This window comes from Rhodnius prolixus, unplaced genomic scaffold, assembly GCF_049639745.1.
Source record: "Rhodnius prolixus isolate KJV_2025 unplaced genomic scaffold, Rpr scaffold_4, whole genome shotgun sequence".
In the NCBI taxonomy this organism is placed as follows: domain Eukaryota; kingdom Metazoa; phylum Arthropoda; class Insecta; order Hemiptera; family Reduviidae; genus Rhodnius; species Rhodnius prolixus.
The window spans coordinates 32,249,237-32,273,737 of record NW_027411614.1 but is presented as its reverse complement, the minus strand read 5'-3'; the positions used below and the strand labels follow the sequence as shown (position 1 = coordinate 32,273,737).

The 24,501-nt window shown below is 32.0% G+C and overlaps 1 protein-coding gene and 2 long non-coding RNA genes across 9 annotated transcripts in view; 1 reads left to right on the top strand and 2 right to left on the bottom strand.

Moving 5' to 3' along the window:
* Positions 1 to 24,501, top strand: part of Cbp53E (Calbindin 53E) — a 62,326-nt gene that overhangs the window by 305 nt on the left and 37,520 nt on the right. For 2 of the 4 annotated variants that reach the window (XM_074132251.1, XM_074132250.1), the window contains exons 1-2: positions 16,160 to 16,222; positions 18,845 to 19,078. In XM_074132251.1, the coding sequence (XP_073988352.1) occupies positions 16,171 to 16,222; positions 18,845 to 19,078 (286 nt within the window). In that variant the 5' untranslated portion in view covers positions 16,160 to 16,170. Of the gene's footprint in view, positions 1 to 10,920; positions 11,150 to 16,159; positions 16,223 to 18,844; positions 19,079 to 24,501 lie in introns of those variants that run through there. The other 2 variants (XM_074132254.1, XM_074132253.1) reach the window with 2 other exon arrangements.
* Positions 180 to 10,884, bottom strand: LOC141456339 (uncharacterized). 4 transcript variants are annotated; one of them, XR_012459730.1, is made up of 4 exons: positions 10,700 to 10,884; positions 8,859 to 9,180; positions 3,015 to 3,333; positions 180 to 1,023 (listed from the first exon to the last, which is right to left on the bottom strand). It is a non-coding gene; the product is annotated as an uncharacterized lncRNA (long non-coding RNA). The 4 variants fall into 4 exon arrangements; XR_012459729.1 differs by having other exon boundaries at positions 8,859 to 9,168; XR_012459728.1 differs by having other exon boundaries at positions 8,859 to 9,157.
* LOC141456340 (uncharacterized) lies at positions 17,655 to 20,071 on the bottom strand. Its single transcript, XR_012459732.1, has 3 exons — positions 19,838 to 20,071; positions 18,414 to 18,622; positions 17,655 to 18,310 (listed from the first exon to the last, which is right to left on the bottom strand). It is a non-coding gene; the product is annotated as an uncharacterized lncRNA (long non-coding RNA).

Sequence of the window (24,501 nt, the reverse complement as noted above, 5' to 3'; positions counted from 1 at the left end):
TTACTGTAAAATATGGAGACGTATTTTCATTAATCAGAATAATTAATTTAATTTAAAAAATATATTTTATGGACTTAAAATTGAATTATTGCAATAACAAATTAAATTATCATTTAACGAAATAAAAAAATTAAACAAATTCGAATCATATAAAAAACAAAGTTGAGTGAAAATATCAGTTTAAAAATTTTGTACTTTTTTTTAAATTTTTTAATTAATTCATTTTAAGTTCTTGATACACCATATTCCTTACAAAGCAAACGTACTAACTTTAGCTTTAGCTTGCATAGTTGGGAGAACAGTAATGATACGCAGCCGCTTCAAACTAGTAGCGCCGGAGAAACCGGTCAAAATGTATTATTCTTGTGATGCTGAAAAATTTACATAACCCTAGAATGAATTTAATAAAACTTACGCGAAACTCTAAAGACGGGAAAATAAAAATTAAAGCAATATCGTTAAAAAAATCTGTTAATTTCCCAGATTATCTTTTACTGCAGAGACAAACAAGTAACAAAATATCTTCTAGCTTCAAATATTTGGTACCGTGAGCGCATCCTTTTCCGTCAACCTTCAAATCACTTTTTATATTTTAAACATTCAAACAAAATCAGTAGGGATTTATGTAATTAGATAGTAAAATATGATAATATAGTACAAAAAAAGTACTTATACCGATATTTATCTTGTACTGAATATAGCTGAACACTGAAATAAGAACTTTCTGGCAATTCGCACTTATTAATTATTGTCTTTGAATTTTAGCATTGCACTTAAAAAGAAATTTGCACTTTCTAAAATGGCACTTTGGCGAGAAGTTTAATGTAAATTCCCTTCGTAAATAAATTTACACAAAAGAAATTAATTTTGAGGCATAGTTATCCTGATGAATAGTTGGTAGTCTATTTTTTTCACACTCGAAATATTGGCAACTCATTTTATTATTTTATTCATATCATTATTAAACATATGGTTGATCAGTACATTGTAGGAAAGCCAAAATTTATCCCTCTTCCGAACACCCTGAAAAGAATTTAAGAATTTTAGTGCAAAAAGAAGTAAACAAAAAAAAAATTAAAATTAATAATTTTCGAAAGTCTGAATTAATTGAAAAATACACCTGTTTAGCAAAGCGATACTTTAAAAGATTTAGATTTATTTTTATTGACAAGCGGTGGTTTAGAAAGACCTTGCCTTAAATTATCTGAAGCTCTTCTGCACCTTTAAAACGAGAGAGCAAAGAATTCTGTACATACTATATTGTTGAACTGGAGTTTGTTCGTGGGGTTGCTAAACCTTAATAATTGTACTCATCACATTGATAACTATAGATCCACTAAATTGTGAGATCAATGGATGTCATATAAGTGTTATTAAGCTGGGATACCCACAGGGATGATCAAGATGGTTTGTCCACTTTTTTGCTTGTATAACTTCCTGTCAGATATTGTTTCCAACCAGGAAACTATAATGTTTAGCCTTGCTGCAAGATTACGTTTTTGGAATTCATTGTTCACATGTACACTTTAAAACGCTTAACGCAGATCATTTACTAAAAAATTATTTGGTGTTGATCCCCAAAAAGCTCTGCTTCGAAAATATGGCTTGATTACACTACGTCCTCTTCAGAGTAGAAAATTATTTAAGAATTTGAAATAAACTCTAGAAATATGATACAAATCTCTTTCGTTCCATCCATTTCTTTTATCTTCAAAGTTACTTCAAATAACGTGCTTTAACGGTATTTTATTATTAATATTATTCTTTGTGAACTTTTACTAGCGCCCCAATCACCAACCGAATCGAGAAAAAAGGTCTAAGACCTTGACTTGATCACTTAAGTTTCCGATCTTCGAGAACAAATCGAACAAAACAATGTCTTATCGGTTATAATTAGATTTAGAACTTGGTTTCATGTATAGCTCATTTAGGAGACAATCTTCATAAGTTAAGTGGGCGTTTCCTTCTGCTTCTGTACAAACTTGTAGGAAAGGGATGTGTTTTGAGATCGCTTTAAACCACAATACCCACTAAGATCCAAACTTAGAGTTAAGAGAATCAACCTGCTCTCACTCCTATTGGTAGACTAGCTTCTCCAGCTTATCTGTAAAGATGATTTCTAACCATTCTGAAAGTTCATCGAGAATCTCCTCGCTATGGTCAATAAAGGCGCGAGCGGCGCCAAATTCAGTCAAAGTATCTGTCACATAATTTCTTGAAACACCCAGTAAATCTGGATACCATAGTTAAAAGAATATTAAGATTCTAGAATTTAGTACCTTTAGCACTGCAGCTTAAAGGCGAATACCTGTTTGAACCCCTTTTGAAGTTAAGTACCATTTTCGTTCATCCAAGTTGTGAAAAATTTATAAACCATAACCTCTACCCAGAAGCGATTTGATAATGTGCTACCAAGATAACGTGCTAAGAGATCTTATTCCTCAAAATCTGATATCTGACCATGACTTTTCTGGAACCATCTTTATAATCTGAGTTAATTATCAAGATGACACCTGGCGGACCATTAATCAATCCTTTCTAGAAGTGTCGCTTTCTTTGAGATTAATGAAACTCTTAATTGAGGAAAGGTAAACTGAAATTATTAGAACAACGAGCTACCTGTAAGGTGAAACGTTTTAGTTCTTAAGTTGCACTTTCGAAGCAATTAATTAAAGATAAACCTTATAAAACCTCAGCCCTTAGATTTCTCAAAGAATCTGTGAACTATATTTACATAAATTCAGATTTTAAGGAAACCTTAAACTTAACTAGGAAAATTGAATGATAGGTTATATTTCCTTAAACATATAGTGAATTTGCACTTCCGTTTACGGTATTTAACCTTCAAGTTCGGTCATTTGTGGTACAATGATTATAAATCCCATCAAGAAGCAAATAAAACTATTTACAAAACGTATTCCGAACCAAACCTCAATGCGGTGAAAAATCCATTTCGAAACCTAATCATCTTTATAAAACTTTACAGAAACAGAAGATACAAATTTTTCACTAACTTTTTAAGTAAAACTAAGGGTTGTCTCATGAATTCTCATGACTTCTTCGTCAGTCGATTTCTCGCTTCCATTTAAGTTTATCACCATTGCCAGTTCCTCTTGGGTTCTATTTTGCCACACTTGTGAACATTTCCTTTATAATCCTCTGGAGGTACATCTAAGTTATTAGTCCATATAATTGAAACGTTCCCGTATAGCTTTATCACCTTCTTAAGATATACGAGTATATATACTCTTTTTTCTTCTAAGTCTACCTTTATTGCTCACGCATCTTATTGTCTTTCACCCTTATTCTCTTTCCTAATGATCTTGAACCTCTCTAAAAAAAATATAATAAAAAGCCTCATTACTTCTCCTGAACCTTTAAAACCAGCCCAAAGTTCCAGTCACTAAAACTACGATGCTTTAATTTCCGAAAAAAAATCCCTTTAATGGGTATAAAATTCTTTCTAAGCCACCATTTATTCTCAGATTCCCATTTCCTTTCAGAACTTAAATGACTCAACATTCTTTTTTCTTTAAACTTTTTTCTATCTTAAGAATTACATATCATAAAATCGCTAAACTATAGTTTAAATCTACGTTGATAATTTAAATCTGTCAAGGTTGAGAAATTTTCTATAGACTTGGGTCACTAAAGAATTTTGCGTAATTCTTACTGTATTTGGAAAAAGTTAATTGTCATATTGTATTTATAAGAGAATTGTGAAAATTGAGCGTAGAGAGGAGGTCGAGACAGTCCATTTAGTGTTCTAGTTTATTTATAAATATAATTTGACTAATGAACCGTCTAGAATGAAGAGTTGGAAGGCGAGTAAGGTCAAATAATATTTTAAAGGAGCAAATTCACCTGATTTAAAGAGGCAAACAAGTCTCGTTGATTGGCAAGCAAAAACTTTTTGAAATTATTCATATGACTTACAACCCATCGTTTTATTAAACTCACTACTTATTCTTTTTTTTGAAACATTTTTTCAGAAGTAATTTATTTTTTTTTAAGTGCAATTTGTAACCTTCGACTTTCTTATTTTAAGACAATCTACTTTAAAAATTGACAACTGGTCCATCTAAAAGAGTTTTCAATGAATTAAACAACTTGATAAACTATCACTGCTGAGTGCTCGTGAGCACGTTTTCTTGTAAAACAAACGTAATATCTCATACGAAGATAAAAGGAATCCTGGAAAATGATATACCGTTTAAAAGCCCATTAAACAAGGAAACTTTTATAAAAACTGCTAGCACCTAGGTGTGTTAATGATCACGTAAGGGCCTAATGAGTTTTCTTAAAAATTTCGATTACTTTTATTTTTCCAGCATTCGGAGGAAGATTGAGGCTGTTTGGAGAATAACTTATGCTTCGAAATCAATTTTTAGAAAATTTATCTGTCTTTCTAATCGTGTCATCAGAATCCGCGAACTCAGGAACAAATGGAATCTCTGATACAAAAGAAATACTTTCTATCTAGCATTTTAAAATATCAATTTAAAATAAAATGCTTTAGACCAAATAAAAAAAAGTGTACCGAAATGGTTGGAACAATCCTATTCAATTATTTGTTTGAATTACTTTACAATTTATTATCCTCTATTGTTCATTCCCTTTTCTCCAATTTGAATATTAATTGAGGTATTCTATGAATATCAAGTTCAACGCAAGAAAAGAGTATTCAATTAATTTTATAGAACAAATGCTAACTTTTCAAAGATGCAAAAATTTATTTGAAAATTAATTTCGTGCTGGAGATATTTATAAAAATGGACATTCCTTGGAAATTTATGTTTCTCGTAAGTGCGATTTTTTAATATTTATTTTTTGAAGATTGTTATTTTGCTCTCTGTTCCTCCTCCACCTTCTCTATTGAAGGAACAGTAAGTCTCGTAGAAAGATCAAAACAAAATTAAAATTATGATAATTAAGGCATACTAAATGCGTTGCTTTAGTTTAATGCTTTGGTTAAGTGGAAGTAAGAATTTTTCAAGTTTTTATAATTTTAGAATTAATAATATTTGTCCCATATTCTTATTTTTATGAATTTCTTAATCTCCTAAAAACTATACTGCATTATTGTATATGTTCCACTTTGATTGGATGCAAAAAATAAAAAAAATCTGAGTTCTCCAGAATGTGAAACAGTAGTTTTTACGATAGACATGTACGTATGTGTGTGTTTTTACCATTACGCTTGAAATTTGGGAAATTGCCAAATGTACAAATTAGATAATTCGTCTTAATTGTAGGGGGGGGGGGTCTACTTCAGAAATGTTTTGATCAAATTCATCCAATCAGAACTTCTATTTAACTGTAAAGGTTACTCAGTAAAATTCACGATTTTCTTCCATTAAGAAATGAAGCTGTGTGCACACTTCTGTCCAAAACTTGTGGCAAACGGAGAAATACCAAAACCATTAGAGAAAAAACATGAAATAATACAAATTAACAAGTTGAAACACGCATATTTTCTTAATATTTATGAATAAATCAAGTAGGCACTGTTAGAATTACACAAGGAAAGAAACTAGATTTAGATAATTTCAATATTGAAGTTATACGAAAATTTATCCCATCATTAAACCAGGGGATATTCACATCAAGCTCACTGAGGTATACTTTCCGGAGGACGTCACCGGTTGCTCACACGGTCATACCGTATTCAATTTATGATGATGTGAAAGCTCTAAGTCAATTTCATTTCATTCAGATCAATTTTTAGTTGAGATTGACACAATCTTGACTAGGAAAATTGTCTCTTTAACCAGTGTTTTCGTTTTTCTTTCTTGAAAAGGAAGTACTGGTAAAACTTCAAAATTATTTTTTTATTGATAATGTTTATTTTGAGGTCCCCTAAGAACAAGAAAATAGTGTATCGCCAATGGTATAACGGTTTTATTTATACGTCATTGTCTAAACATTGGTGCATTATTTTTTAAAAGAATTTTTTGTTGTTTTTCAATTTAAAACGCGTCAATATCTGAGGTCTTTTCAGTGCACTGCCAATTTTAACCTCAACGATGTAAGAAGCTCTTTACTGTAAGTTGAAAGAAGCTACTAAGAGGTGAAGCTCTAAGGCCAGGCAGCTGGATCTGCGCGGAAATCCAGTATGCTTTTACTGAGTTAAATTCTTCCTTTTTTGATATAACAGTCAATCAATCATCTTTAATTAGCATCTTCAATTAGCGAAAGTATGTATTTCTTTTATAATTTTTTTCAATTAGAAAGTTCATTAACAACTTTTATTTTCAAATATATGAGTGTGCGCAGTTGAGATTTCAACTTCGAGAAAGAATAAATTTCCATCCACAGTGTTAGTTTTCCCACAATAAACTCCTTGGAGTCACAAAACTTATCGGGTGATAGTTCCAAATTGCTGGTGCTAACTTACTTCTGTATTACATCCTGCGTTACTTTGATGAGTTTTGGGGTGACTTCTAATTTGGATTGGATAGTATGGTCCAAGAACAGTCAATGAAGACAGACCTTCTATTTGTGGGAAGTGTTTCCGATGTAGACGATGATGTGGTCTTATTTACACCATTGACATCACAAGTTATTTTTGGCCTTATATCAGGAACAATTCAGTTCGTTTACCTAACATCTAAAAAAACTAGGGCTAAATTTAAATTTGTTTCAAATGTTCTTAAGAAATATTTATTACGATTTCGGTTTTTCAGCTGATGTACTGATTAAAAATCAAGATTTCCTGCATCTATGGTGGTCTACGGTGGTCGATCACTGCAAATGAAGTAATATAAGAAGGTCCCTCTGCAATAAGCTTAGCATTATATAAATTTAATTTTCTTCTCTAATAATTTACTCTTCATAATCATTGATTCAATAAAATTTAGACAATTTTTAATTAAAAATTAGCCATTTTATTTGTTTATTTGTGCGGATGAGATTGTTACAATTTACTACGTACAGCAGTTGTTCCAGTATCTTCAACTTCTGGAATGTAAGGCCGAATACCGTTTGGGATGGTTGATGTCTGTTCGAAAATCCGTTGCTATTCTCTAAATACGTGAATAACAATTCCCGTTGTAGAAACCACAAATAAACATATACACTAGATAACAAACATCATATTTAGCTGCCCTGAACCACTCCTTTTTGCTCTAAATTCTACATAATTACTAAATTATTGTTTACTGCTGACTGATTTATTCATTTATTTTAATTTGTTAATAATAGTTGTTTTTAAATAACAATTGCTGGCAAAATTGTTTCATTCTTCATTGGAAAATAGTTGATATAAATGCTAAAACTTTAAAATGTTGTCTTTCTTTAGTTGATAGAATTAGAAACTTTCTTCACAATACTTTTTCAACTTAACAAGTTCCCAAAATATTTTGTATTCATTAAAGAGAACCCCGGTTTTTCTGTGTGAAAACGTAGTGAACAGTGGCTTTTAAAAGACCATAATTCTACATTTGAACTTACAGATTTAGCGCTGTATGTAGTAAAACATATTTCGTAATCAAAGAAATTGCAGCTTGATTCCAACTAATTCTTCGACAATTTCATTTAACTATCCTGGTGTAAAACACCTGAAGGTGGTCGATCACTGCTAATGAAGTAATATAAGAAGGTCCCTCTGCAATAAGCTTAGCATTATATAAATTTAATTTTCTTCTTTAATGAGTTTTATTCTGTAACTCACTATTTGACTCAACATTTTAACTTTAAGTAATCATACATTCTCTCTATAGTTATTTAATATTTAATAATTATTAACTATAATAGTTAATTATTTAACAATTTGCCAGCAAAGAAAATGAGACGTGCTTAAAATTTAATTTTCTTGTCCAAAACTAGTTTTCATGTGTCGATGATGGATATGCCAATAACTGATCATCCAATCTGTGTCAATGAATCTGTTCGACCCAAAATCAAGCTAGGTTAATGAAATTCAACACCCCTTACCAGTTTTATAGCATAACTTTAATCTTACTCTATAGTTAAAACAGTTCTAGACTAATTATTATAAAACTGCATTTTCATGAGATATCGATGTTTTTTACTATCTTTCCAACCATCGTGACGATATTTTTTATTTTTTTTTACAAAAATCAGATAAATCCAGAATGTTCGTTAAAATCTAGCCTTCTTCTTTAGAGCACTTTTATGACAAATCAGCAACCAGCAATACTACTACTTGCTTTCTTTTGCGCAGGTTAATCATTAAAAATAAAATGTTGAGCAGAAATTGTTATATATAGTGACTGCAAATGGATGTTCAGAAGCCTAATAGTTTACTGAGGGAGATACTTGGCTGAAATTAATTTCCATCAAAAATTTCAGTTTCTCTCACAAATTTCCTAAATAGTATTTATATTGTTTGATATCTAGTGAATACTTACGAAGCGTAAAAGTTACAAATAAATATTCGCGAATTGCTCTTTTTATTGAGGGAAACTCATCAAATTTGGCACTCATTTTGCTGATTTTTTCTAAAATTAATTAATATTATGTTAGAACTGCCCGGCAGGACAGTTGTATAAGGGTTGATTGCCAAAAAAAAATGCACGAAAAAGCTTAACGTTGAAAAATACTCAACTTCGACAATTTTTTTTTTATATTTTTCTATAAAAGATAAAATTCCCAAATTTTCTTTAAAATATAGGACAAAACCTCGTTTGTAAGAGTAATTTTTTTTGCAACAACCCAGTTGCATTAGACTTTAAGAAAAGAGTGGTCGAAAATTGGGGAAAAAAACAGCATTTTCTGCAAATTTTCTTGTTCTTCTTGTTACCTTTTTTGTAAACAACTTTATTAATTAACCCAAGAACTATTTATTTGTAAGTGAGAATGTGAAAACCATATTGACTTATTTAACTCAAAATTACCTCTAATCGCCACCGTGTTAGTCAAACAGCTCTATATTTTCCTCAATAATGTATTTTAAGCTTCTCCAACTTGTTCTTCCACGTCATCTCATTTCATAATAAAGATAATGAACCTCTTCACGCCATTGGAAACCAGTCTTCAATCAGTATCTGTGAATGCTCTTTATGTTATGTCACTGTTTTATGTCACTCCTTTAATGATGGTGTTAATTCTTCCACTTTATTTTTGACCATTTCAGGCTGCTATTAGAGAGAGAATCTTGAGGTTGCCACAGGTTGCCGCATTTTATTGTTTGTTCCTGGAAACGCACTGTAATAATTGCTAAATATGATTATTAAAAGGAAGTAAATATATCGCTAATTTCAGTCGTAAATTGTTTATTATTTTTTGCTAAGCTTTCAGCTAGGGACTAAGTCATATGTATAACATATGACCTAGTCCCTTGCTACGAGAGTTTTCTTAGGAAGAAAAAATCTTAAGGTAGGCAGCTCAGATCTTGGCTCTAAATATTGAGCTAATCCTATCTCATAATGTTACAGCTATTTTGGTAGATAATATATTTTTATAGCTAAATATAATATTAAATGATTTTTTTTTGGTCTTTTGAACTAAGTAAATCAGGCATTGTATGTGCGAAGCTTCTTCAGTATTTTGATTATTTACAGAGTTATACTGTTGATTCTTATGAACTTAAAGAGTTATGAGTAAACGTTACCATCATCAGATGCAAGGATAGTGTTTAGATTGGCAGGACGTCCAGTCGCTATCACAGCCTTCCACAATCGTTCTCTTTCTTTAGTGTTGTTAGCACATTTCAGAATTAGGTGGTTGGCATCTGCTATTATTCCAGAAGTACTCGAACATTTGTTTCCACCCCAATCCTGACTAGATGGTGCGGCGAATAATTGTGATTAAATCGCATTCTAATAAGTGTGCTAATAAACTTCTTATTGATGTTCTTATATCTGAAAAACCATTGTTTTTTGGGGACACTAGATTGGATGGATGTGTAAAATTGGCCTTTTCTCGCCTTTGAAAATTTGTATATCATTGGAATTCTTTGTTAACTTCATTTAACCATGCTATACAAATTGTTGTATAGCAATCTAAACACTATCCTTGCATCTGATGACGGTAACGTTTACTCAGAACTCTTTGAGTTCAAAAGAAAAATGAAGTTAATAAATTGATAAATAAAGTTATTTTCAATTTTAAAAATAGTAAAAAAGCCTCAGACGATAGATCAAAACTCTCTCTGGACAACAAAAGACTGATTTATACTTCTATTTTGAAACCCATCTGGGCGTATGGAATAGAGCTGTGAGGTTCAACCAAACGTTCCAATCTCCAAAGGATTCAATCGCTACAATCTAAAATATTTCGAACTATCGTAAACGCTCCATTTTATGTCTCCAACCTGACTGTACACACTGACCTTAACATTCTTTTTGTCACACAAGTTGCTAAAACACGATACAGAAAATTCCATTTCAGCCTGCAATCTCATACAAATCCTCTAGCTCAAAATATTTCTTGTAGAACTCTTCCTGACAACCCGGACAAGACGTCTTAAAAGACAGTGGCCTCGTGATCTCTTCTCAAGTGAAGAGAGTGACTAACCATATAATGTTTTGGAGTGTTACCACTGGGTAACTTCTCCACTCGTTACCTTAACATTTATTACTCTACGTATTGTATCATGGTTACTTATAGCGCTAACGCGCTGATTGTAGCACAATAAACGCAAAAAAAAAAAAAATAGTGGAATCTATTTCTTATGTGAAAACTAGATCTATAAACTATATATTTAAGAAAAAAGAAGTTAATGCTGGTAACTCACTTCGGGCATCACAAAGAAAATTTGCTCGGTTGAATTTGGCTTTCTAACGAAAAACAGAAGACTTATATTTTTTAGATTTTACTAACTACTACTAGTCGAAGTTTCCATAAGAAAATCCATTTGTATACCACGGAAGTATAGAAGTATAACAGGCAAAGTAGACACAAACCTCTTCCAAACATATGTTTTCAATAATTATTGTTTTCTCAGGCCTCTTCCATCATTAGAAAGAAACGCAATTACCTAGATGCTGGGATATTTGTTTTATACAACATTTGTCTGTTATATTTCTCATACACAGAATCAATGTTAGCAAATATTTGTGATAAATTATTGAAACCCATAAATATTAAAAGAGAGTTTTGGAAAAAAAAAATACCATTTGACCTCCATTAATATAATACATTTATTATTAAAGAATATTGAAACAAAACAATACCTGAGGTTTTGGTAAGTGTAAACACTTCTTTCTATTACGATCGTTATTGTTATTACACATAAATAAATAACATGAAAAACGAATCATTCTCTAAACAATGGTATAATTGTTGAATTATATATTCTGCAGTTAACCACAAAGAAAAAACTTTCGAATGTTTTCAAAGCATTTAAAAACAATTTAGAAACCGACCCGCTCTTTTATTAAACAATTTTCTTCAAATAAAATTTGAGAAGTTGGATAAGGGCAGATCCAGTACTATATTTAACTAGAAATTCCTGAATCTTGTACTTTATTTAGTTATTGCTACATGTACATTATCTTCACATAAATGATCCAAGTTCATATTTCAATATTTTTAGAATTCCAAGAATGCTTTTAATGAATATAACTCTAGTATTACATCATTTCACATAATTGGTACCCTAGAAATAAGTTTAACATGATAGCTTTCCATGAATCCACCAAAAATAAAAATTCATAATCTGATAATGAAATCTGATATAATTTGCTATTCTCTTTTACAAATAATTAATTAAAAGAGGTGAGGAAACGATTACGGCCGAACACTAGAGAATAAATGTATCGTTTTTACAATTTAGTGAAGCAAAATAATTAGATGTAGATGTTTCTGATATTAATGACGTAAAGTGGTTCAAAGGAAAAATATTGAGTAAATAAAGCCTATTTGTTAAAGAATAAGTGTTGTGGTCGTGTTATATCCTGGAAATTACGTTCGTGAAATATATTTCTGTGAATGGAACAAAGTAAATGAATCGTCGTATTTTAACTGGTATGTTCATACATTGTAAACTCCGTAATGTTAAAGAACTGTTCAAAATTGGGAGTGAAATACTCATTCCACTTTATATTGCAATTGTTACGGTACTAATGGCAAATTCCCTCAAAGGAACTACAGTACTACAAATAATTCAACCCTAACTTCATTTCGCTAAAAAAAACATCTGAGACTGGAATGTATTTCGTATATCTTCTATTTAAATACTATTACTCTCTTGCTTGCGAACCAGCGTGGAAGCTCTCCGTTTCCTAAACTAAATTTTACATGGAATTCTTGAGCACTCTACAGCGTGTATCAAGTATTTACTTTTTTCTTCTGATCATCCATTGGGCCCAAAAATAGTCATTGGGGATGAATTCGTATAAAATGTTCAGCAGTCAAATCCTACCAATTTTAATGCCTAGCTATTCTTATAAAAGGTACTGAAACTCCTTTTTGATAAGTTTTTGTTCAGCCCACATTTCACTTGGCCCTTAACTAAAGTTTAATAATCCATATAGTTTTGCAGTACTTTCCGGAGTTTTATTTTTTTCATGATTTGAAGAACATCATTAGATGACTTCTCTCGAAATCCACTCCATATCAATCATCAGAAATTATCTTTTTTGATTGAGTACGTTGTATTGATTTTCAAAATATTGCTAAAATTTTGGTCTAAACTTCTGAAATGTATCTTATTGGTTTAATTTTCCGCTGTCCATCTTTAACCTTTTTTTCAATGCTCAGAGGTATCGTTGTTCTATATCCCACCAAGGTACTAGATCTGAGTCCGGGTTGTGTTTATCTAATATTCTTCTTCCTTTTCTTTGGAGTCTCACAGCAGACTAGCCAACTTCAAAACGAGAGTGCAGTATGAAGCTGAGCAAAAGAAAAATCCATAGATTGATCGACGCGGGACATAGGCTTACCTCCTGTTAGTACCAATAAAGGGGGTCCTTTGAGTGGCTAGAGATAGCTAGATGAGGGCGAGACGAGGCTTAGGGCATCCGACCCTAGGGACCCCAAAAATAAATAATAAAGGAATTTTAAATCCATAAATTAGAAAACTTTTTAGAATTCTACTCAGAAATATATTAATTTTATGTAGATAACAGTTAATCAATGTCCAGTTGACACATCAATTTAATTTTTCTTTTACAGAAATTTGTCTTAAAGAACAAATTTAAGGCCTCCTACTTTAAACCACTGCTAGCAGAGATTAATGCTAGACTAATTCGGGTGCTTTGATGGTTAAGAAATAACAGTGCAAATAAAACAGCAATGTTGTTTGCAAACAAAATTTATTCATTCTGAGATATTTTCTTTACCACAAAATATGTACCAAATATTCTGTAAGTTAAATTGAAAAATCAAACCATAATTATGGAACATAATTAGATAAAACATGCAAAGTTGAGGAGAAAGCCAAAAAAGTTTTAATTACGAGGATTTCGCAGTACTACAGAAAGTTTACCCACGATGAAGAGATGAAAATTGTAAAATTGTTTTTAATTAAACTGCTTCAAATTTTAACTTGAAAAGATTCTTGTCTAATTTGCTTTATATATTCAGGTTTTGGAATATTCTGACCAGAAATGTTTTTTTTTAGTAAAATATTCTAAGTATAATGTTTGTTTTATTTTTTACCAAATTATAAACACATTAACCTCCAGTTTAAAACGACAACATTAAGACGAAATCCTGTGTATTAAATAGGTCATCTCTTGTTGGCTTTTCCGGAAACAAATGAAACATCAATAAGTTGGTCCCTAAACATCCACAGGCACTTTGACCTCAATTCTGGTTGCTGGTTTAGTATCTCGAATTGATGATTATTACAAAATGTATGTGTAATTTTAACCTTTCTCTTTCTCTATGTAAGAGGAGGTATCGTAATCGTACAGATTTATATTTAAATTTTGAGAGTTCACCATAAATATTCGTTTTAATATTCCAATTTGGTCTCTGTGTGCATAAGTTTCTTTCTGGTGTGTTGTGTGTGTCCAATCGTAGCTCAAAAACCAAAAATTACAGAAAGTTTAAATTTTATTTACTTAAGTTTAAACTTGGTGTACTAATTGAATCTCATTAAATTTTTAACTTTTATTTGCATAATTTTTTCATGTAAATGCTAAAGGTACTTCTGGGATATAAGGATGGATATTATCCTTCTAAAAGTGTTGTTACAGTAGCGCATTCTCGTGAACTGTTCTGGAGGTTAAAGGTGCTATTAAAATCAAATTGAAGAAAATTCCTGAATAAGAAGTATTTCTTCAATGAATGGATTCTTCGCGTTCTCGAAAATAAATAACTAAGTATGTAGTAAAACTGATCTCGAGGATGGGTTAGGATAGGCTTCTCTATATTCAGTGTAATGTCTGGTTACCAACTATATAATTGTAGAGTATCATTCATTGTTGTTGGTGATTGATTCATTAATGCAGAAGGAAGAAAGAATAATGCCAATTTCAGTCCTCTTTCCCTTTCTACTCACTACCTCCTCTGGCTCGCAAGCCAGGTTAGCCAGGAGGTTGTCAACTGCTCTCTGTATCTTAGGAGGTACCTTTGAAGGCACAGTACATGCTTCACAAGTTGAATAAAGTGCATTATTTGATAAATTAAGGAATAAGTTTGATCCTTTACATGAAAGATATTGATCACTTAAATATATGGCAGGAGGTTTCCAATTTTTTTGGTAATTAAACGCAACTCTCCCAAAATTACCAAATAATTATTAAACCTTCTTGTTTCTAACAGATGTAAAATTACTTTTTAGCCATTTTGTGAATGCTTGAGAACATCTAAAGCTCTTAACTTTTGATTTTTCTTAGAAAAATCACTCGGAAAACAACTTATTTCTCGATATTAAGAAAAATGCTAGCTTTACTGCCTTGGCATTATTTTTAGTAGAAAGGGGATGAAAAAATACATAAAAATGACCTATCGCGTGCTCTTCTTTCTCTTTGAAGTTAAAAAATTAAAATATGATTAATAAATACCAGATTTTGAAATGGTCTTGCAATTTTTAATTTTGAAGATATCGAATTGCGGTTTCCGGTTTCTTTCATAACTTTTTATGCTCTTTAAAACTGTGTATATGAAAATGGGGGCCAACTGCGAACTCTCACTTTTGGTCGCGCGTCAGTCGCGTATGAGGGCAGGAATCTAAAATCAAGTCACATATTTTGAAACTAGAGGTGACGGACAACAAATTTTTCCTCTACCATTTTTTGCTCAGATTTACCGTATAAGCATGAAGTGCATTTGAGCCGTCTTAAAATATATTAAAGTATATCTAATGTTTTTTATATCAAATTAATGCACAATATAATTCTACTGTACCACAGCCCTAAAGGTGACCTAGTCCCTAGCTAGAAAGCTCAGCAAAAATATAAAAAAATAATGACTGAAATTGGCAAAGAGTATAATGTTGTTAAGAATTAAATGATTGAATTGTTTCGATTTAGAAGAAAACTCGTGAACTAGAACCTTGAGTATAGTACTAAGAGAAAGCCATCTGAGTTTGTTAAAAACTATATTTTTTTGTATTTTGTAAATTTCTAAAGTAAGGGGCGGTTAAATTAATTGCAGAAATTACGGTATAGGTGGTAGAATATACGTAACTTTATAACGTAACGCAATTACAACTCCTATGGAAAAGTGCATTATTCATTTATGGATTCTTAATTAAGAAAATTTATTTAAGGTATAAAAGAGAGAGATTTGACAGGTTCTTCAGTTTTAATTGTAGTACACTAGTAATAATTCTACGAAGTTTTTGGAGTTGTCCATCTCCATATTTTCAATGTTTTATTACAGTTTGCCAAACTATTTTTGTTTTTTTACCCAAAGTTGAATAAACAACTTTGTTTTAATTTCCATTGTAATAATTCAGCTTACAAACAAAACATAGAAATCCTTTAATATGATTAGAGTTAGAAACTTTACTCATTGTTAAAATAAAGTTTTATCATATTTACTTAACTTACTGCTTTTATCATCTGAATGTCTGTTGTTTCAGAATGTTTCTAACATTCTCCCTTTAAATTATTACATAGTTTTGTTTATAAGTGAAATGTCTTATTTACCACAAATGAACTTATAGATTATTTAATTCAAAATAATTTAGTTCACAACATTGCAAAATTAATATAAATATTCATAATCTTATTTGATTTATAGTTTGGTAATGTATAATTTTTAAAGAAAAACATACATTTTTCTCTCAATAAACCAGGTTATTCATTCTACATGGCCCTGTACATGATTTTAGGAGTGAAACCTCATAATAATACAAAGAAAAGTAAGTTAATAACTATAATAAAAATGTTTTATCTATGTCTAATTGAGACCAACCAATGAGCGGCTCGAAGCAAACACAACATGCTTTTCATTCTGATGTATCAATTATTCTTAGTTTATTATAACGCACTTGGACTGCGTATAGTACCTAATATGTTATACAATATTTTGATTTATCAATCAATTAAAAGGTTTAATAGATTTGAACCATCAAGAGGCAGCATTTCTCAATAGACCAATCTAATTAGGAACGGTTAAGCTGTTAGCAGTTTTTAACGTAAAAGTGGAAATACATTAGACAGACATTAAAATTAACAGTTGGTAGTTACTAATTATAATCAATAAAATACTTGACCCAAAAGCTTTGATTTTCCGGCTCTCAACAAATAGAGCTCCAATTGCATTCCTATAAAGTTTTGATTTCATGGGGGGTCAGATATTTGATCCAAGCTCCAATTTTGTTTTCTTCTTTACTGCACAAATCTACTTCTAGGATGTTAAAAAGGTTATGCAAATACTGTGGGAGCTTTGACGTACTTGGAGAAGAAATCAAAGAGATTTCTGCATGGATTGGAAATCAGCTGGTAGTTGGCTAATCATCTAACCTGATCCCAGAGCTTTCTTTCTGTGGACCGAACCAACATACAACTATTGAGTTTCACGCTACAATACTCTAGACGACGAAGCTAATCTCCCTGTGATCATAACTTTAGGAAGAGCCGGCAGGTAGAGCTCACCAGTTGTGGCAACGAACCCTTTGCTTCCAATGCCCTTTCGAGATATTCTAAAGACTCCTTCCCCCCAAAATATCTAGAATGTTAATTCAATTCCAGTTCTTCAAGAAAGCCCAAGGAAGTGCGGGTATAGAGTAAACACAGCCCGGTCTTCTTCATTCCACTAGAGTGAATGTATTCTCCTCTATCAATGTTCTGGAAATCATCTTGTAAACAAAAAACAAGGGATTAAAGTCAACCAGTAACGTGCTACTTCCGTACCTTGGAAATTATAAGATTATTTCTGTTTGATAAATTCCTTATCCTAAACGCTCTTCTCACCAACAAATGGTACACCAAAGTGACAGAATCAAGTTGAATGGTCTATAAGATAACTCAATGATCAGCAATGCTATGATCTGTAAAAGTGCCAACAGTTACACGTGGGCGACCTTGTTAGATGTTAGCATCTTCGTCAGGTAGCTCGGGAAACTGATACCAACCTTGAATGTTTTCTTGGAACCGTTTAGATCGCCTTAACTATCAGAGATGTCACTAAACAGAAATTTTGTTTCATGTGGACTGGAGCCATTTCAGTTGTTGTCCGGGTTATAGGGCATTACTTGGTTGGTGTACCTATACTTTTCAGATATTAAGAACCATATGGAACAAGGATAGAAATAATTAATCGTTTTGGCGTGAACGAATTGCACTGTCTGTGTTACTTGTATAATTCAAAATATGTTTATAAAATAACATCAATGTAAAATCTCTTTCAAACATAATACCTACTCTATGTTTGCTGTTATAATTCATATTATGTACATATGTTATCAAACAGTTCTATAAGAATTGTGTTAATTATTTATTTAGTAGTAAATGATAATGCATAATTCAGCAAAGCTGCAAATATATTTATTCAATATTCTAGTAGCACTTGTTATGAAGGTTACAATGTTTTGTACATTGTCACTTCGTATATTTATTTCTTGTTGTACATATTTATATTATGATAAAGATTTATTTTATTCTATTCTATTTATTCAATATTCTTAGATGCAATTTACTACTAAATAGCCAACTATTTAAAAATCCGCAAGTTCGGAATATATAATAAATATTTAAAAAATAAATAACGTAATGGATATTTGATGAGATAGACCAATGGCGTAACAGTGTCCAAATCAACGGCGCTTGTGGAACTATGCCTCATGCATTTAAGTTGGGTTCTGCGACATCCAAACTCAATAATTCTCACCTAAAACGCATCCGCCTAGTTTTGGCTCTTCAGTTAATCGAAAATAGTCTATATTCCCCACACTCATCACTTCAGACTGAATAATGGACATGCGAATTTTGACTTCTCCCAGTAAGAACTAGATAAAAAAAAAAAAATAATAATTGCTTCATTCCCTTATAAAATAAATAATAAAAGTTTAAATAAATAAATATACTTCCAAATTTATACAGCAAATTTACCAGTTACAAAAAACAAAGATGTCCAATAACTTTGAAGGAAGAGACTTGTTGTGAATAGTTGAAGAGTAAAGTTATTAGGAGATCTGTCCTTTCCTTAATCGCTTGTCAAACTTCCGTAATAATTTATTTTAAATAAGTTATTTTCGTACTGAATCATGTTTTTGTCAGGCAATTTTATTTTATTGTTTTAATTTAATTCCTTTATTGATCTGTAAATTTAAAAAATAATAATAAAAATAAAAAGAAAGAAATAAAATCAAATAAATAATAAAATAAATCTCATGAAACAAATGTGAGAAATTCAGATCTATAATTCAGAAAGAAATATTTTTATGTACATTTATATTCTACAGAAGCAGATCTGAAAATTACTCTAATTAATTATCTAAATTAAGAAAACATTTTAAAATGATTATTCATTGTTTTTCCAGGCCTCAAAGCGCCTCGTTTGCCGCCCTCTCTCCGCCAGTCTATTACAACACCACCGTCACCGGAGGCCGCCATGTCTATGGACTCTTGGTCGGAGGAGGCCAAAGCGGCCAAGAGGTTGAATCTGGACAAAGCTACCAATTTTATGCGACAATTTCGTGATCCAGAATCTAGAGAACTAAAGAAACTTTCCGCTCATCAGTTCATGGAAGTTTGGGGACATTATGACAAAGATGGTATGTATACTAATGTGTCTTTTTCTTTAACTGAAAGTTGATGGATAATTCATTTCAGGAAGTTCTTCGTGAGAAGATAAGCTGATGATTTGTGGATTGTTTGAATGTTTGAGAATCAATGTTATGAGTGTACACTTAATTGATTTTGATCTTTCAGAGTTTGAATTGTATTTGCATTAGATTTATTTGGCCCTATAACACTGAGGATGCTAATTTAGGTGCAGGTAAGGGACGTGCAAATAACAAAAATAGAATAGAGTAATATTTGTAAACCTCAAACCTTTTTACACTAACCTCCTGTCTAGTGGAGGTCATGCCTATCGTAATAGTCTCGTGGACTTTAATTTCTAATTTAACTCATTTTAAATGAAATACAAGAATCGAACCATTGTGGCGCCCTAAAGAACGATTATTATACTTGCTTTTGGGTGCCACGGTAGCTGAGCGGTTAGAGGCGAGACCTGTAAAGCTAATTTGTATCACAATACTGGGTTCGATTCCCGGTCTAGGCCATGGATTTTATTTAATGTTTAAAATGAGAACTTTATAGTAAAGTATGTTTGCTACTCGCCTCCGTTCACGATACCTAATTGGTAGTTGGACGTAAAGTCCGCCTGAAGAAATAGGCATTACTTTACTTTTTTTATTCTAGCTTTTAAGAAAAGCCTTATCAATTTCGCGTTTAAAGGATGTATTTCCCAGTTTTATGATATGTTTATATAAAACATAGTAAAGAGTAAATAAAGGCAACTACAATACCTGAAGCTAATTCAATCTTAAAAGTAGGTCCTCCACAAGGAGGTAAGTTGTACTTTGGCCATGAGTGGCTTTGCACAATTACTCCATAACGCCAAAGCAGATCCCCCAGTTCGGAACCGATTTGAAGGTGCCAAAGATTACGAACATACCCTCTCGGAGGTAGTGTGGAGTTCTTACTCCTGCGCCACATTTCTTAGATAACAATTGGCCAATCCCTATGCATAGTAAGACTAACATAACCTTCATTCTGCCTGGGAGAAAGGTTCTGCCAGCTGGGGCCTTCATACCCATCAAACCTTCTACATTTCTTTTGAATATCCTCGCTTTTCAGTATATGCCATATTAAGTTAATAACCTATACACCATTGAGCAGAAAAAAATCAGTAAATAAAAGTAATTAATGAATGTACTCGTATTAGAACTTCGACAGGTCTAGTGAATGGATTCAATGTAGGTTGAATTATTACTTTGATTTTATCCTTTTTCATTTTTTTTTTAATACTATTACTTTATTTCATTCGATGATTAATGGTTTTCTGAGAGCACGTTACAGCTTTCTGTTTGAAATTCAATAATGTTTGTCACCATTTGTAGTAAATTTTATTGTATTTTTAATGGTCATTTTATGTTCTTTCATATTATTTTATTGGGCTTTACAAAACTACAATTAAGTAAAAAATTATTCTGTGTAAAAGTAGCCACAAATGAAGAACTCTTTAATTGCTAATTAATATTTTGAAATTCAATGAAAGTGAAATATAAATTCAGTTGAATCTTATTTATTGAAACTATAAACGTGAAAAATGAGTTGGGAACGAGTGAAATGCACAAATGTTTTATTAAAACAAATCACCGGATTAGAGCAGCCAGTGGACCACAAGGCAACATTAAATGAGATTGGTGAAACAAAAAGTTTAACACATTATTTTTCAGTTAACTGATCAAAATTTCAACGTCTTTATTTTTATTTTGCGTACTTCCATGTTTGCTACTTTGATTCTCCCTTTTTATAATAAGGGTTTTTAATTATTATTATTTTTTTTTGCAGTCTGTTTTTTGTAGTACGTATAATAATTTTATTTTTTTAAATACTGAACACAACAATTCTGTTTAGGTTGTATTATTCGTGACTCTTTACATAGGAGTCTTGTGCATACTTTTGTTCATTCGGATGGTAGAATTAAATAACTCAAGTATTAAAATTTACGCCCACCACATTCACCATTTATAACCATAAAACCAAAATTGTTGAAGGATTATTTAATTAGCATTTGCCCACACAAATGTTTCTCACAGTTCCTGAAAATGAAAAGCTCTTTGTAAAACCACATTTAATTAGTACATTATAGCAACCCGTATCTCATTGTATCATTTAGAGGTAAGAAGGTAAGGTTGTTTATCACAGAATACTCTTTAAGCCCTCAGAAATTCCTTTTTTTAAGAGTTAACCAATTCACTAATTACAAAGTTAACAAAAGAACTTTAAAATGAATGAATATGATAGTTTCATGATTGAATCTCAAGATTATGTTGGTGATGTAACAAATTATTATTAATTATTGATTTCTTGGCATACAGTTGACAACTATAATTTCTTCGTCATCCCCTTGACACAATTCTAAATCTTAAATTTATACGTAACCAAAAGGGCCTGGGTTTTGCCTTTCAGGCGCCTCCTTATAGCCCGAAATGCCTTAAGTGTTTCAATTCTCTGAACCTCTTTCCTGCTGCACTCTGACAATGATAGCAGTGTCACTTCCTCAGCCAAGCAGAGCCACTCGTTCTCGCCTAAATAGATATGGACTCCTCGTTAGTTGAAATAAATCTAATATGAAACTATCAAACGACTTTTACAAATTACAATTTAATTTATTAAAACAGGGTGGTTTTATCTTTGGTAGTGTATCTCCCAAGCTAAACAAAAATCAAGTTGGAGGTTGAACAATTGTGTCGAAAATCTTATTGTCTGGTTCTGTGATCTAAACGAATTATCAAATTTGAATTCCTTGTTTTAGTTTTTGTTGTCCAGAAAAGGAACGGTCATACACCAGTTTATAAACTAAAAAACAAATGCACAAAAATGGTAAATCGAAAACCAATCTTTCGTTCCTCATTTAGTGAAAGAATAAATAAATAAACTGTTCTTTTAAGATGAAAGAATCATAACTTACATTGTTCTTACGTTTTAATAACAATTTGATTTGGAAAAAAATAAATAGAAATGCTACGAGCAATGAATAGTTAGTCAATGAATATTTCATTTTTCTTTCAAAAGAAGATCAGTAGCAGGAGATCGTGCTACTTGCACAAACACGTATCGCTATTTAATATTTCAGCTCTGACAGAGTTGAAAGAGCAGGTCCCAAAAGTGATGTCATGCACGTGAACTTTTTATATCATATGCACTTTTTTTTCCCCCAACATCTTTGTTTTCAAATGAGGTCGAATTTGAGATTGGAGTAGACTGCAGTACCGAATAGTGCCATCTTTAAAAAAAAAAATATGATATATTATGTTTGAATGTCCGCCTCTTATTTGTAATCGTCAGTGGGTACGATAACCATTTGTAGCTATCCTAAAGAAATACAACAACAGTACAAACCGAGTAAATAATTACTGAAATGCAAGAATAACTACATTTTTTTTTGTTTATAAATTAAAAGGCTATGACCAATGCAAAATAAAACCTACTGCAAACAGAAATTAAGTGCTTTATTGAACACTTTTATTTCGAACCTTTTTCTTTAGAGATAGTTAACTTCTAACAACAAATAGCTCTAAAAAGTTTACATAATGTTAGTTAAGTTTTTTTTTTTATAACGTAAATACGAGGTGAGGCTATTAAATAAGAAGACTATTTGCTGTAAAACATTTTATTTTAAATTTACACATATTTAGTTATAATCACCTTCAATCAAAACAGCGCTGGAAGTCTTTTTCTGTCAGCTCCTGCATGACGCGTGCCGCTTTTACTTTCACAGCATCAACCGACTGAAATCGTATTCCTTTTAATGCAGATTTGACTTTGGAGAACAGATAAAAGTCACATGGGGTCAAGACAGGCGAATAAGGCGGATGGCCTGAAACTAGGAAGTTGTACTTGGCTAGAAAAGTCTTGACAGACAATGCAGTGTGGGCCGGCGCGTTGTCTTGAAGGAGAACCCATGACTTGTTCTTCCACAAATCGGGTCGTTTTTTTCCTTACTCTTTCCCGGAGTTGAGCAAGCACCTCGCGGTAGTAATGTTGATTAATTATAACCGATATTTTCATCCCTTTTGGACGTGGAAGGGTCATCATCTCCGACGTCTTCTCGGCTATCTTGGAAACCACTCAAAAACTCGCGCACGTGATTAATATTCATCGCCATAAACTTTGAATAAAAGATAAGTTTCAGTAGCGGTTTTACCAAGTTTCATGTGAAATTTCACGGGAATTCGTTGTATAATAATAATAATAATAATAATAGTGTTTTATTAGGGAAGGGATTAGCTATGCGGTTAGCATACTGGATTCCCACGCGGAGGTCCCGGGTTCGAATCCAGCAGCTGACCCTGAGATTTTCTCTTCCTAGGAGCTTCTTACAGCTCACTGTCCGGTGATGGACAGTGTTGTCTGTAACGAGAGAACACTGTCCGGAGGCCGGCAGTGCACTGGAAAAAGCTCCGGGCGCCAATAACCTCAGCTGTTGATGCGCAAAAAAAAAAAAAAAATAGTGTTTTATTTACATTAAATGATACACAGATTAAAACAAAAGTGAAAAAAATAAAAAGAAATAACACTTTTCAGCATGGATAAAAATCCGTCTGCCGAGTTGCTACAACAAAAACAACAAAATAATTCATCCTCGGTACTAAGTTACAGCAAAATAATTTATGAAATTAACCAAAAAATAAATTAACCATTCATTGAAATTCCTCCATAATTAGTCTTCTATACAGTAAAGCTGCCTTTAAATATCTATACAAGTTGTCCCAATTTTTCCCATTAAGAAAAAGAATGACGTCTTCCTGTGTTAACTTTTTTCCTCCCAGATATTGCAATCTATAAGGGGCCAGGATGGGGCATATCCCAATAAAGTGGAAAATGTCTTCCATCTCATATAAATTGCACAGGGTACACTCTTGCCCAGACTCTGTACTAAAAGGCCTGTAGTTAAGGTACAGCGATTCAGATCTGGCCTGCATGAGAAGTTGTGCCTCAGAAAATGTCCTGTTACGGACATAATCTACCTCGTATAGCAGTCTGGGATACAGACTATGAAATTGTCCCATTCTAGCACGCGACACCTTGTTCTCTTTCTCTTGTTGTTGCACTACCGAAATAAAAGTATCCAACGAGGTTTCCCCAGTTAGCAACTTTTCCATTTGGGAGTATGGTGTCTGCAACTGGGAGCCTATTTTTACACATTCTTCCCACCATAGAACTTTATTGGCAATTACTTGTTTGGCTATTATTTTGGGTAGTCTGTGGTCCGGGAGTTTGAGAACTTTCAAAATATATTTCAGATGTAATTTCAGCGTGAAAGTAAACATTGTATGTAATCCTGACTCTAAGTTAATGATATAATTTGATGTATTACCAGGTAGTCTGAATAACTTTTTTATAAAAAACCTCTGCAACTTCTCCAACGTGTCATATCGTTTATATCCCCAAATCTGAGCAG